Source organism: Mycena indigotica, assembly GCF_014461135.1.
Source record: "Mycena indigotica strain 171206Taipei chromosome Unknown Mind.scaff0005, whole genome shotgun sequence".
In the NCBI taxonomy this organism is placed as follows: domain Eukaryota; kingdom Fungi; phylum Basidiomycota; class Agaricomycetes; order Agaricales; family Mycenaceae; genus Mycena; species Mycena indigotica.
The window spans coordinates 4,132,739-4,146,560 of NW_023503004.1; the positions used below are offsets into that span (position 1 = coordinate 4,132,739).

General features: G+C 49.5%; 2 protein-coding genes across 2 annotated transcripts; one reads left to right on the forward strand and one right to left on the reverse strand.

Moving 5' to 3' along the window:
• On the forward strand, positions 1-1,245 carry MIND_00635500 (uncharacterized protein; the record flags this gene model as incomplete). Its single annotated transcript, XM_037363093.1, has 2 exons — positions 1-286; positions 341-1,245. 2 exons carry the CDS (start codon positions 1-3, stop codon positions 1,243-1,245), a joined length of 1,191 nt encoding a protein of 396 aa, XP_037221014.1.
• Positions 1,246-1,502: 257 nt separating this feature from the next.
• Positions 1,503-3,221, reverse strand: MIND_00635600 (Metacaspase pca1; the record flags this gene model as incomplete). Its single annotated transcript, XM_037363094.1, has 10 exons — positions 1,503-1,773; positions 1,821-1,885; positions 1,930-2,228; positions 2,278-2,370; positions 2,418-2,505; positions 2,557-2,600; positions 2,652-2,714; positions 2,762-2,822; positions 2,877-2,958; positions 3,007-3,221. 10 exons carry the CDS (start codon positions 3,219-3,221, stop codon positions 1,503-1,505), a joined length of 1,281 nt encoding a protein of 426 aa, XP_037221015.1.
• Between the last annotated feature and the right edge of the window lie 10,601 nt (positions 3,222-13,822).

Below are 13,822 nucleotides of genomic sequence, written 5' to 3' on the forward strand. Positions count from 1 at the left end.
ATGGCCTCCTCCGGCGCCTGCGACGACATCCACCAGTGCCGCACACCTTACGACATCGTCTGGGGATGTCTAGTCACAATCTTTGCCTGCGTCTGGGTCTCCGTGCACCCAAACCTACCTCCCCTCTCCCCATTAACGCCGCGGCAGTCCACGTTGTCCGTCTTCGTCCCAAGCACAGCCGCTTTCCGTGCGCGGCTGAAGCTTATGCTCGTCGGCGTTCTGGCACCGGAGCTCATTGCTGGGTTTGCAGGACGACAGCGTTCGATGGCGCAATACTTTTCTCGCAGTACGCCTAGCTCCTCTCTATTCGTGGCGTCTAATCGCTAATGCAACGATCCAGCATACAATGTTTCAATGACGCACGGCTTCTTCATCTGCATGGGCGGGTTTGTCGACAGCGATGGGCACCCGCTGGTCACCCAGGCGCAGCTGAATCAGAAGGGCACTATCGCCGCTATACGGGCAGTCGACGCGAAGGACATCGAGGATAAGAGCAAAGGCGATGGATTCACCAAGGGTGTCGCGTTCAGCCAGGGCCTGTGGTTCGTCGTGCAGACACTTGCGCGCGTGATCCAGCGACTGCCGGTAACGCAGCTGGAGGTCGCAACAGCAGCATTCGCGGCAGTCAGCTTGTGCACATGGGCATTGTGGTGGCATAAACCGCTGGACGTGCGCGAGCCCATTGTTATCGGAGTCGCTGCAGAAACATCAAGGCTAATGAGTTCGGACAATGCTGATGGGGAGAGCGGGCGGATATGGACTGTGCGGGTAAAGAGGACTTTACGCGCCCCTTTGTCCACGCGCTACCTCCGGCTCATTGGCTTCTCTGTGTCCTCCAAATATTTCGACCCCACATCCGCGTTCTCCGTCCCCACATTCTGGTTTGCCGACGAATCCGACGACCAAGGCTACAACGCGCTCTTTGCCGAGCTGCTCGTTGCGGCCGTCTTCGGTGCCATCCATATCGCCGCCTGGAACGCGCACTTCCTTTCCGCTGCGGAGACTTGGTTGTGGCGTGCTGCCGCGCTTGCGCTGACGGGCGTGCCGGTTCTCGCACTGGCGGTCTGCGTGCTTGATATGCTCGTCGACTTTCTGCCGGACTACAAGCTGCTCTTCGTCTGCACAGGAGTACTCTATGTCCCCGCACGTGCCATCTTGATTGTTCTGCCGTTTGTGGCGCTGCGGAAACTCTCTCAGGCATATCTGATGGATGTGGATTGGAGCATCTATATTCCCCATTGGTAGCGCATCATATATATATCAATCAGTCCATTACGCAGGCATAGATGGATGCATCCGAGTCAACGGCAATTCAGTAGCGAAGCTTTCTTATCGCTGCGTCATATACTTAGTCTCAGAGCGACGATAGTCCTAATAATCTTAAAGAGCATACAGTACATACTGTACATACAGTTACCGAGAAATAAAAATAAAGGAACGTGAGAGCGATCCATCGCTTCAGTGCAGTAAAGTCCCAAAACAACAACAACAACCAGTCTAACCTACATAACCCACTTGCGCTGCATATCCAGCGGCGCGGCGCTCGCCATCTCTGGGTTCTGGAAGGAGTCCATATCCCCGCGGCCCTGCTTGCGCTGCTCGCGAACCAGGGGCACAAGCGCCAGGATTGCGCGACACGCCCTAGCGCACTTGAGATTTGTCGGATCAAGTGCCTTGCACCAATCCGCAAGCTTCTTCTGCGAGGCCTTCAGGAACGTTCTCCGTCCGTGCGCGTCGTTATGCCGGCCGAGAGACATTTTATATGCCGCAAAGCTGGTGGAGTTTTTCAGCAGCGCGTAATTTCGGATGGTGAGGCTTACCTCGCCGAACGCAGGACTTCCTCCAGCGTAACGTCCTGGTTTTCCCGCAACAAGTCCACCAGACACTGAATCATTAACAAAAGTATCCTTGCCGGGATAACTGACTCACCGACGTCAGACTGACCGCCCCTTTCCCCTCCCACGCCTGCTGGGAGTCCTTCGCAGCTGCCAGCGAGATAACGTCCGCATGGACGAGGCCTGCACTGTAATCCCACGGCCCGCGCTTCTTGTCGCGGCACCAGCCCGTACAAAATTCAGAACTGGGGCTGTCGCAGAATAGAACCTTTTCGCCGAGGCGGAATACCTGGCCCTCTCCCTCTGTCGCTGATCTTCTTTTCTTGGCGTAAGACGTGGGAGAGCCCGGAGAGGCCGCCGTAGAGTTGCGCGGTAGCATCGCGTTATTGCGCGCTGAATGCTCGATGAGTGACAGAAGGAGCAGAAGTGGCAGTGGACGAACCAGCGGCGTACCGGCGGCCAACATCCGCACTGTCATGCTTTCTTCGCCACCTCCACGGAACGTAGACGCGGTTGCAGCGGAAATGCGTCAAGTCTGTTTTCGTGGTCAGCTTAGCTGCTAAGACACAGAGCATCACAAACCAAGCAGCGAACCCGAATGACATGTATCAAGCAAGGCAACAAGATGTGAACCGGCAGGAAGTGGCGCAACAAGGCTACGATGGAGATCCTGGTATCGGATGAGTGATATCAGAATCTCGGGACCGTGACAGCTGCGTACATCATCCTTAATCTTATGATCCAGCCCGTCGAGCGGTACGATAACTGGTATGCGCATTCAGGGCGGAGTCAGAACAAAAATGGCATGCAACACACATTCATCCATCCCATCTTCCTCTGTGCGCGTGTCATTCGGCTCCTGCGTCGAGTGACCAGAGTCTAGGGAATCCATATCATGCGAGAACGAGGGGGAAAAAATGACTAACAGTAAAAGAAAAGACGGTCGCCGGCGCGAACATCTTTGACGAGATAGTCTATAGCTGCGAGCTGCCAATGCGCGGGATCAGCCGTCTGCAGCGCCAAAGGGTAAACACGACGCACCACGTTCACAGCAAGCGGCTGCACGTGCCCGACCACACCATCGTCGAGAAGAACGGTTATATCCGCCGGCGCGTACCCATAGCTGTTGCCCACTTTCAGTCTCGCAATGTTTGGATTCATAGCTGCGTACCAATCAAGCAAGAGACTTCGAGTCTTGTGGACGTCGGAATGCGCGGCCCTCAGGCGCGGATAGCCGGGCCCGAGGTCGGCCTGAATGCCGATAAGTAGCGCACGCTTGCGTGGCGGGCGTGGTAGTGTGGGGGAAGTGATACTACTGGCGCGGACGACGGGCGAAGAAGGGAGGGCCAGCCCAGGAGGGAACGGGAAAGAGCGTGTGGGGGTCATCTCCAGCGACGGCGGACAAACTCGCCTTCTGCAGGCGTATTTAAGGTGGGGGAGGGCGTCAACGGGTGGCGCAAAGCAGTGGTACCAGCGCCAAGGAGAACGGGTTTGGTGCACGCTGAGCAGACGCCATCCCGTGTCGCATCCCTCTTTCGAAGATGGTGGCTATTCGGGAGCGTGGACGCATGAGGAAGAAGCGTCACGCCTCGTCACGTTTTGATGTGATACCAAATCTCCGTACACGCGATTCAATGGCGGCACGCACGGCCAACATCCGCGATGTATATTCAATTTAAGCGCTGTGACCTTTCATCTATGATCTCGAGGGTCCGGAATTCGAATCCCGTTCCTAAATTGGGGGGCAGTGTGGGATCATGATCATGATTTTACGACGGCGTTTCACTAAAAAAAGCCCTCCAGCAGTGTTTAGGATCGCCGCTCGCGGAGATTATCAGTGAGCACCACGTCATCCCTCCCGCAGAATAAGGCCTTGATCTTTCTTATCAGCCTGGATTCAATGAGATGTTGATGATTACAAGACCACTGCCACTCTCCACCGCCAGCACAACCCAAATAAAGACAATGACTGGCGGATGCTGATCAACTCTGAACTTGTAAGGAATTTACTTTTTTTACTCAGTCCAATTGGGCCTTGAACTATGCAATAGTATGTACAATAATCCGAGGAAAAGACAGCCTGGATGATGAACCAAGATAACAACAGGAGATTTGGATTCAAATTAGTGCTGGCCATTATTATATCATGATCTATTATTCTGCCATATTATTATTATTATTATTATTATTATTAATACAACTATAATTAATTATGCATTTGGCATAATAATATCATAATAATACTGTAACATCCCCCGGCCCACAGTGGCTCATGGGGATGCGCGACGGCTAATGAATCTGGCAACGGGTCGCCCGCTACCTTCCGGGGGCCCGACACCTTGCGGATCGCCCCGTTCGGATCAGTATCCCTGCTCGCAGCTCGCTCCCAAAGTTTAAGCTGGACTTCGATACTTACTGCAAGCCTTAGCAAGGTTCGGACCAATCAAGGTCCCTTGATTTGGATACCCACTTTTGGCAACAGGTTCCCTCAAAGAAATTCACCTCAGGCTCCGAGTGACCGAGTCCCCATGTTTGTCCTGAGGTGAATTTCTTTGAGGGAACCTGTTGCCAAAAGTGGGTATCGGTACGGTAAAACCCCGGTGTGAATATAATCATAATATGATTATAGCTAGTGTTATATAATGCATGTTAAAGATTCATCCAATCCGTCTGGGCGTCCTCCAGCCCATCCCACGCGTCTGGTTCCTTCGGCGTCACGGGGTAGAAGTGCGGGAGGCCAAACAGCCGATACTCGTCGTCTGCGTCCTCCGGCGGGTCCACGAAGATCAGAATGTCTTGGCCGGGGCCCGCCAACGCGCGCACACGCGGTGCGGCGTCGTCGAGCTCAACTGCGGCCCAGCCATCGGGCCGGCGAACACGGAGCGTGCGGAGCGTCCCGGCGCGGGCCGCCAGCAGCCGCGTGATGAGGTTTGCGGGCGGGTTGAGGCCGGTGATGGACAGTGAGGAGAGCGCGGGGAGCGGAGATGGTGTGGACAGGAAGATCCAAAACACAGCGGGCGTGTTCCATGCCCACGGCCCGCCATCGCACCGAATGTCGAGCGATGAGAGAGCCGGGACGCTGTACAGCGCGGCAGGCAGGGAAGAGAAGGACTGGGCACAGAGCGAGAGATGGGCGAGCTGCGGGAAGGAGTGTGCCGAGAGAGAGCTGGATGTCGCCGGTTGTTAGCATGGGCAGGCGCAGCTTGCGGAGGTGAGGGAGGGCCACAGTGTTGCCCAAGAAGTGCGTGACGTCGTTGCCTGAAGAGTAAGCTCCGCCGAGGATAATGAGAGTTTCCAACCCAATATGGGAAATGACGCCGTCCTCCACCGGAACGGCACCGGCCGGGCCCGGGCTCTGGAGTCGAAACACCAGCCGGGTAAGAAGGGGGCAGCGCCTGAGGAGGAAGGCGGCAACGCTCAGCTGCAGTCCGTCGCGGAGGGTAAGGCACGTCAGCTGGCCCCAGCGCACTGGAAGTTTCACGAGATTCTGCCCATAGGCCTCAGCCGCGGAAAAGCCGAGCCGCAGATCCAGGGACAGCGCAGTCAATCCTGGCGAGGGGAAGATGGTCTGGTCGCCGATTGCCAGCAAGGCTGCGGTTCCGCAGAGGCGGAGTGTACGCAAACTACCATATAAAGTTGGCCAGGATATGCGGCCAACGACTGGCTGGCCCCCGGCCGGCTCGCGCACCTGTAAGTCGGCCAGCCGACCGTTGCACAGCCTCACAAGCCATGTTAAGAACGCGACATCATCGTGAGTGATGCGTTCCCCACGCACATGATTCCGATACACGACCGAGAGCGACACCGGCAGGCCGCCCGCACGCTTGAGCCACGCTTCCACCGCCGCGGCAGCACCGGGCCGCTTGCGCACGTGAGCGACAGACACGTGGAGGCCTGCCCATCGCCCATGCCGTGGCGCGCCACGCCCCGCACACTCGGCCGAGCCATAGCGGAGCGGCGTAGACACTGAGCACGGGGTTGTGTGTCGTCGGGAGACAGTGTGTGAAGATTTTGCTGAGGAGTTCTGGCGGGAGTTGCTGGACTGGCGACAACTGGGTGTTTGAGCCAGGCAGCTCTTGCGGGTTCGTCATGGCGGAACGTGAGAAAGAGAAGAGTCTGGAGTCACGGTAACGAGATTGATATCGATGATCGACATCGCGTAAACGTCACGGTCACACTTGATCCCTACCGTCCTCCTTCATCTTCTTCTTGACGCATGGAACGCCTGCGGACCCTCGCGTCGCGCTTCGGCCCACCAATGCCCCCGCCTGAACCCAAGCCCCAGCCCGACTCCCCCATCAACCGCGTCCCCCCTGAAATCCTCGGCGAAATCGTGCGCTTCTTCGGCGCGTCGCGGGCGGGCTGGAACGAGAGTATGGAGCTCGCCAACCTGCGCAAGAGAGATCTGTGCACCATCGCAACCGTCTGCTCCCACTGGCATGCCGTCGTGATGCACACCCCCGCGCTCTGGGCCGAAGTCGAGATCCATGCACAGTATTGGCCACTCAAGCCCAAGGCCTGTGTAGCTGCGGTCACGCGCGTGTTGCAGCGTGCGGGAAGGCACATGTTGAGGGTCATACTTGACCTCAGCCGTGCGCCCGTTGCAGTGGTGGACATCGTGAAGACTCTTCTCCGCAATCATTACGGGCAGATCGCTACCCTCAACCTTGCCCTCGACAGCGACCAGCTTGTCGCCTTGACAGAAATGCGCGGGAAGCTGACGGCCCTGACTGCACTTACGCTGTATGTCTCCGCAACCCCTCAGAAAAGCGACCATGTTGCCGACGTGATCTCGCCCCCATCTGACATCTTTCGCGATGCGCCAAATCTGCAACACGTCACGCTCAACTCCGTGGCGGAGAAGTTTACCCCCGTCCTGCCGCTCAAGCAGTTGCATTCGCTTGTCTATCTTGACAACGGGACTGTCAGCTTCACCAGCCTCTTCGCCAAGCTCCCGCCCGGTGCTAGCTTCACCTTCCACTATATCACGCACATGTGGGGCAGCCGTTTGACGACATCCCCCGTGACAGCGTCCACAATCGGCTCACTCCACCTTGATCTGACCGCCGCGCCGAACCCGACACAGGTACTCGACTTCACGCGCTACCTCTTCGATTCCCTCACTCTCCGCGGGCTGCACAGCCTGTCGTTCTACCGCCACCAGTTCCCTGCCATCTGGCCCGCACAGGAGTTCACGGTGTTTGCGCGCCGCTCGGGGTTCGCACAGACCCTGCGGGTGTTGGACGTCCACCGAATTCTCTTAAAAGACGAGAGAATCATCAACATCCTCACCGAGCTGCCCGCGCTCGAGGAGCTCACCGCCGGCGATCACCCGCTACATACAGGCCCGGACCGCGGCCCGTGCTACGCCCTCACTGACACTCTGTTTTTACGGTTGACGCGGTCCCCCGACTCTGCGCCAATCGTGCCGCGCCTGGAGAAGCTCGTGTGCTTCGCCCTCTTCAACTTCACCCCCGCCGTCTATCGCGCCTTCGTTGCCTCGCGATGCGGCAGCGGACTTGTCTTCCGGAACACGCTGACGGTTGCACGCACGGACGTGAAGACGACGGGGACGCGCGAAGAGCTGGCGCGCGCGGCGGGGCGAATGGGCGACGTGTTGGAAGCACTGCGGCCGCTTGTGGAGCAGGGACAGATGCGGCTTTATTGGTACTGAATCTTGCGGTGGACGAAACAGAACCGTGAAAACCGCGTTTTTCTCGCTGGTTTTCTCGCTGGTAATGCCTTGCTTGTCGGAAAGAATGAAGTTCGACTTGGAGATGTGTTCATGGCCATTACATGTGTGGATCGCTGCAGCGACCTAGCATCAGTATCAAATGCAACAATCAAGACCGGACAACGAGCTGATAAGCACCGCCTTCACTGGCAATGGCAAGTCGTGGAGCATTCATCTTGTAAGTTTGGCCAATCGATAAAATAAGAATCCTTCGGCTTGTTGTTCCGACGTCAGCGCGACACCGCGCCTGGCTGCAAGTTTAAACATGGCCGTGGATACTAGAGACTTTTTCGATAGGTGAAGGGGGATCAGACGTCGACAAAAATGAATGTGGTGTCGGTCTAAAGACCAGTGACCAACCATGAGTATATACGAAAAGAGTAGGAGTAGGACTGGCTGTATAGGACTCAGTCCTATGGAATAGGACTCAATCCTATGGAATAGGACTCAGTCCTATTGACTACAACACTACGCTGTCAGATATTGATAATTAAATCAATCAACAAATGTTGTCAACAGCAATCAATGATTATATCAGACTCAATACTGATATTATATTACTCTCTAACCATTCTTACCCTTTATCCAAACCCTAACCAACCCTAACCAACCCTAACTAAACCCTAACAAGTTATAGCATTGACTCAGCACTTTCCCCAACAGCATATATATACGTTCCTTGCCCCTACCCAAACCCTAACTAACCGAACCCTAACCAACCCTAACCAAACACTAACCAACCCTAACCAAACACTAACCAGCACCAACCAACACACACTAACACTAATTATAACAAAATATTTAACGGAAGTGTACGTAAAAGCTGCAATCTTGCTAATTGCAGCTTGGTTCGTGTTATCTAGGCCCGAATCGAGTTCAGGTTTAACAACCAATGTCTGTCCATCGACATCTTTGCCTAGAGCAACAAGTGGAGATTGTAATTGGACAGCCGAACAGGGGATCAGAGTCTCTTCGCTGGGGTCATTTTCCAGGCCATAAGGTTCAGCACTGGGAGAATTAGACTCATCATCAAAATCAGGGCTAGTATGGGGCAGACTATCCGCAAGTGCACTGGTTTGGTCTCCTTGCGTGGCAGTAGACCACTTGTCAGTGGGCCAAACCCGCTGCAGACTCTAGTCTAGCAAGTGGGGTAGTTTGTGCTGTTGGGGAGAAGGAAAGTTGTATTAGAGATTTGTTGTTCCCCGAGGATTTGGCGGCCGTTTTGTCCACTGAAGGTGGGGTACTCCCGGTGGAGCTCTACAACACGCCTGCGGGAATCAGCTCATAGGGAAAACAACACTAGTTGAATGCAAGCAAGTTCATCCTTGGGGGTCATGGTTCGCTAATCTGTATCACAGTGCCTAAGTCACCATGAACAAGAGTTTTTGTGACGACCCACTATGTGAGAGCGAAGTCACTCCAAATCACAGAGGGTGCTACAGAAGATATTCCACACTTTGGCCTGTGGACATTATAAATTAATATCAAACGGAACAAATAGTACAAAGGTGGAAAAATTGGTGAAACGGATCAGGTGCAAATATGAAGCTACATGCCCAAAGAGGAGAATAACAAGACCACAAGGCAAGGGAATTGGGATAGTTGGCTAGTTGCAGGCAAGTGGCAAGAGCCGTGGGAAAATTAATTGCCCAGTCATGACAGGGACTGAATATTCGACAGGTCAAAAGCTTTAGCGTAAGGCCTCTCAGAGTCTGGAGCTTGGCGGAGAAGGTAGAACCAGCGTGGACTACCAGAGAAAGTCGGCTTATGGTGAGTCACAAAAGCTTGGGCAGCAGTAATTGCCCCTTCATGACTGATATTTAATATGTTGTCGGTTGAAGGTCACGTGTTCCCTAGTAGCAATTAACGGCCATACTACTTGCAACAATGCCAAGTCCTTTCCCAAAAACACTTGTTTAGGCGGTTCTCCCGGAGATAACAAAGCAACATACTGCAGATAAGGGTCGGTGCTAACATAACAACCTTCCTTTATCCCGTACTGACAATCCAACACAAAGCTTGCTAACCTCACCTGAGAACGCAAAAGCCGGGACTGCAAAAGAAATTTACTAGCGGGCGAGTTGCGAAAGCCGTTGCGCAAATTCATGGCTGAGATTAAATATTCTGCAGGTCTAACATATCAGCCGTATTGGCACAAGCCATTGTAAGCTTACCTGGGAACGCAGAACCTGCAAGAACTACAAGAGAACGTCACCCTGCGGTAGGTCCCAGCAAAATTGCCCCTCCGTGACTGAGATTGAATATGTCACAGGCTGAAGGTCCACACAATGCCGGCTAACCTCACCTGAAAATGCAAAAGCCAGGACTGCAAAAGAGGTTTGGAAGTGGGCAAGTCATAAAAGTCATTGCAAAGGTAGCTGGCCATTCATGGCTGAGATTGAATATTCTGCAAGTCTAAAGTATCAGCAGCGTTAGCACAAGACCTCTCGAGCTTACCCGGGAACACAGAACCTGCAGGGACTACAAGAGAAGGTCACCACGTGGTAGGTTGCAAGTGAGTGTCAACTAGAAACGCAAAAAAATGTTCACCTGCATAAAAAGACAAGGAAAACTAGCAGCACTAAACATTCTAAAAGCTTGGAATATGGTTCACAAAGGCAAACACTTAGCATCCTACTACAATAAAGGTAGGTCTGTTATTTAAAACTGATTTTAGTTGTCTTTGAACAACTGTAGCAAAATTCAATGACGATGATGAACTTGGGCAATGAGTGGGTAGGAGGTAAGAGGCAGCGAGAGAAGGAGGGAAATAGGGTGGGATAGGAAGGAACTAGGAGAGTGGATAGCAATAAGGTCTTGCGTGTTGCCTTTGGCGGCTACTAGGCGCGACTGGCAACAGCGTCAAGCGGGAAATGAGAATAGAACGTGGGACGCACCTTGACCACAGTCTTTGTGCATTCCCTAATCTCCTGCTGCTTGTATTGATATTCAAGCAAGAAAAACTAGAGAAAGTGAGCTGTAATGAAATGAGATGCGACTAAGGAGGACAACGCACAAGACTTCTATTAGTCATTATATACACGACACTACTATCATAAAAAAGCACCCTAGCTTTATGGAATAAGTTACTGCGGGTTTGCCAAGCATTTTGTAAAGAACCATTAAGCAGAGTTATTAGAGGAAATGAGTATCAGAAATGTTGATGGGATCAGCGAGGCCTTGCCAACAAGGCAGCCGCTAACGTGTGGATGTGCTGTCGCGTCATTATTATGACGTTTTAACATTAAATTACAAGAATTACGTAAATAAATAAATACAAAGTAAACACTGTTTAATTTCAAGCAAGGTGTTTACTGGCCACCTAGCTAGCACCTTGTTATAAGTTCGACCCTTTTATATTAACTTTTACTACTTATATTATTCTTAAGCCCTCCACCAGACACACACTCTCTCTCTACCAGACACATACTCTTAACTAGTGCTTTAAGACTAACCTTAAGTTGATTAAAGCAGAAGCTACCTTCTACTCCTTTTCTAACACCAGTCTTTTAACAGGTTTTCTTTTCCTTAGAAGGGTCTTTAGACTTGTTCTCCACTCTTAAAAACCATAATCTTCAGTAAGAAGACAGAGTCTACTTCTTAGTAATATTATCTTGTAATATCTACTACTTTTGCCTTTAAAGTAAGTAGCACATATAATGCTTCTATCTACACTTTCTAATACTTCCTCAAGCATCTTGTTTCCTATAGGCTATCTAGTCTAGAAGCCTTTAAAAGTGCACTATATATTTGCTCAACTTATTTAGCTGCTATACAGAACAGCTATGTAGCTTAAAAAGTCCAACTAATAACAATTATATATTAGAAAGTTATACAACTTACTCAACTTGACCGTAACCTACATTTTCTCCTTTTACTAGCTAAGCCAGTTATTTAAAATAATATTCACCTCTGCCCTCACCTGCCATGCCCTTTACAATCTTACTTACTTTTCTAGTTACATATACATTCTTGTCACAAACAGAGCTTGATCAAATGATAGGTTAACTAAATGAGTGATTAAGTAATGGCTCTGTAGAACAAAGTAAAGGGAGGATTTGTAAGATGGTAGGAGTTTGTTACTAGTGTGACAGACTCCCAAACAGGTAGGTGTATTTGGTATAATCAATAAGAATAAAAGGACTAGGGTACAGGAGATCTAGCAGGCTACTTATATACTGTCTGCACCTGTGACGTCACATACTAGTGCAACAAGTGTCAGACTAAACTAGACTGTAAGTAGCTGTTTCACCATAGCACTTATCACACTAGTATCAGAGTAAGGCTATGCAACAAGACATAGACATTTAACAGGAACAGTGACAAGTGGGGATGTTATCAGGGCGATGATCGGATCAAAAAGGATAGGTGTGTGGTAGGAATTAACAGGGTGTGATAATTCTCCCCTTTATATCCTTACTCAAGTATTGAGTCTTTAGAAGCTTTCCTTGCTACTGGAGAGGAATATAAGATTACTTAGCTTTTACTCTAATTTAAACTTAAGGTTGATCTCTCCCTTAGAGCTTACATAATGATTATAAAGTTCTTAAAACTATTACTACCCTATAAGATAATTTTACTATTGTTCACTTTCTAGATGACACTAAACCTACTCCAGCACCTAAATGACTACTCTCACATTCTCCCTTAGGCTTCTAACCTCTTAGTATTTTTCCTTATATTTATGCTAACTTTAAACAAAGCTAGATTAAATGGCTGGCACCCTAGCCATTACTAACTACTAAGTTTACAGTTAGTATGACATAGGATATGCAATAATTGCATTACTAAATTACTTAACTTTCTGCGCTACAGAACATTCTTAACCTGCAACATCTAAACCTCCATACCAAGTTATATAAAGTTCTGCGTTACAATATTCTTTATCACCAGAACAAAAACACTAACAAAAACACTTTAAAGGACTCTATTTTCTATATACTGAGTAAAATTATCCTCCCTCTATCTCCTTCCTCTGATCTCTGGAAGCTAATCCTCATATTATTGCTTAAGAAGGGCAAAAACATGTTCTATGAGCACTGTTAGGGTCTGGGATTCTCTTAATACTGTGTATATCAGCTGTTCTTTTCTCGGATCTCCCTAAAACAGCTAAAAAAGTTGGTTAAGTATATAGTTGCTTTAGTAAAAACAACAGACATACATTAATGCACTTTCAAAGTTAGTAGTTTTATATACTCTATAAAATAAATTACTTAGGAAATTAGTAGAAAGATCAAGCATTAAACATTATACACATTAATAATTTAGGATTCAAATTAGCTCTGATAAACCCACAACTAAGTATAATTAAATGTTATGGGCGGGACATTACTTAATGTAAGGACCTACAGACATAGGAGACAGTAAGATAAACTTTAAAAATCTTCAACTAGATCTGAAGTCATACCCAGTTCTTAGCTGTCAGCTACAATGTTATTTCTTTATCCCTGCTTAAAGAAATGATTAAATATATAGATCTGGTTGCAGTTACTAAGATCACCCAAGGCTAGGCAAAACAAGGTTTTCTAGGGTCTATGAATATAGATAGAATTCATTTCTTAGCTGGAGGTCGCATAGGGGATAATTTGTTGGCCTATGTTAACACTTAAGCCTAGGAAAAGCAAGACTATAAGTCTTTGTTTCTGTCTGCAAAGGTATGTTAGTATGTTATATACAATTTCTTGCAGCTAAATAGCTTTGTAGTTTGCCCAAATATTAAATAACCTAGCAACATAAATGTATTCTGTCTATCAATAGGAACTCAATTTAGCAGCTCTTAAGAGTGATTTAGCACGATACCTAGATTAGCAATATTTACTACTACTGCAATTATACCAGCCCTGCTTATTTTGATCGTGACACTGATGCTACCCTCTAAGAAGTAGGCCCATAGTATACTTCAACCTACAGTTTAACTTAAATTAGAGAATTGCCTTCTAAAAAAGTTTAATTTTGTTGTTTTGGAGCGGGGTGTGTGTATTCATACTCAAAAGAACACTATATGGACATTTAATATATATTATATTTATTGTCCTATTCTTCCTTCTCAAATATTTCTTAACAATGGTGCACTCTCCCTTAGCACTAGAGGCAAACTCCGCGGTATACAAGTTACAGTGTGTTAATAGCAGACTCAATGGTGGTTCAATAGCAGGTATTGTGGTAGCCTTAGAGCACAAAGAAGCATCTTTGTGTCTTTAGGCAGTTAGCCCTTTAACTGCTTAAAGGAATTTCTTTAAGCTTAAAGGCAGTA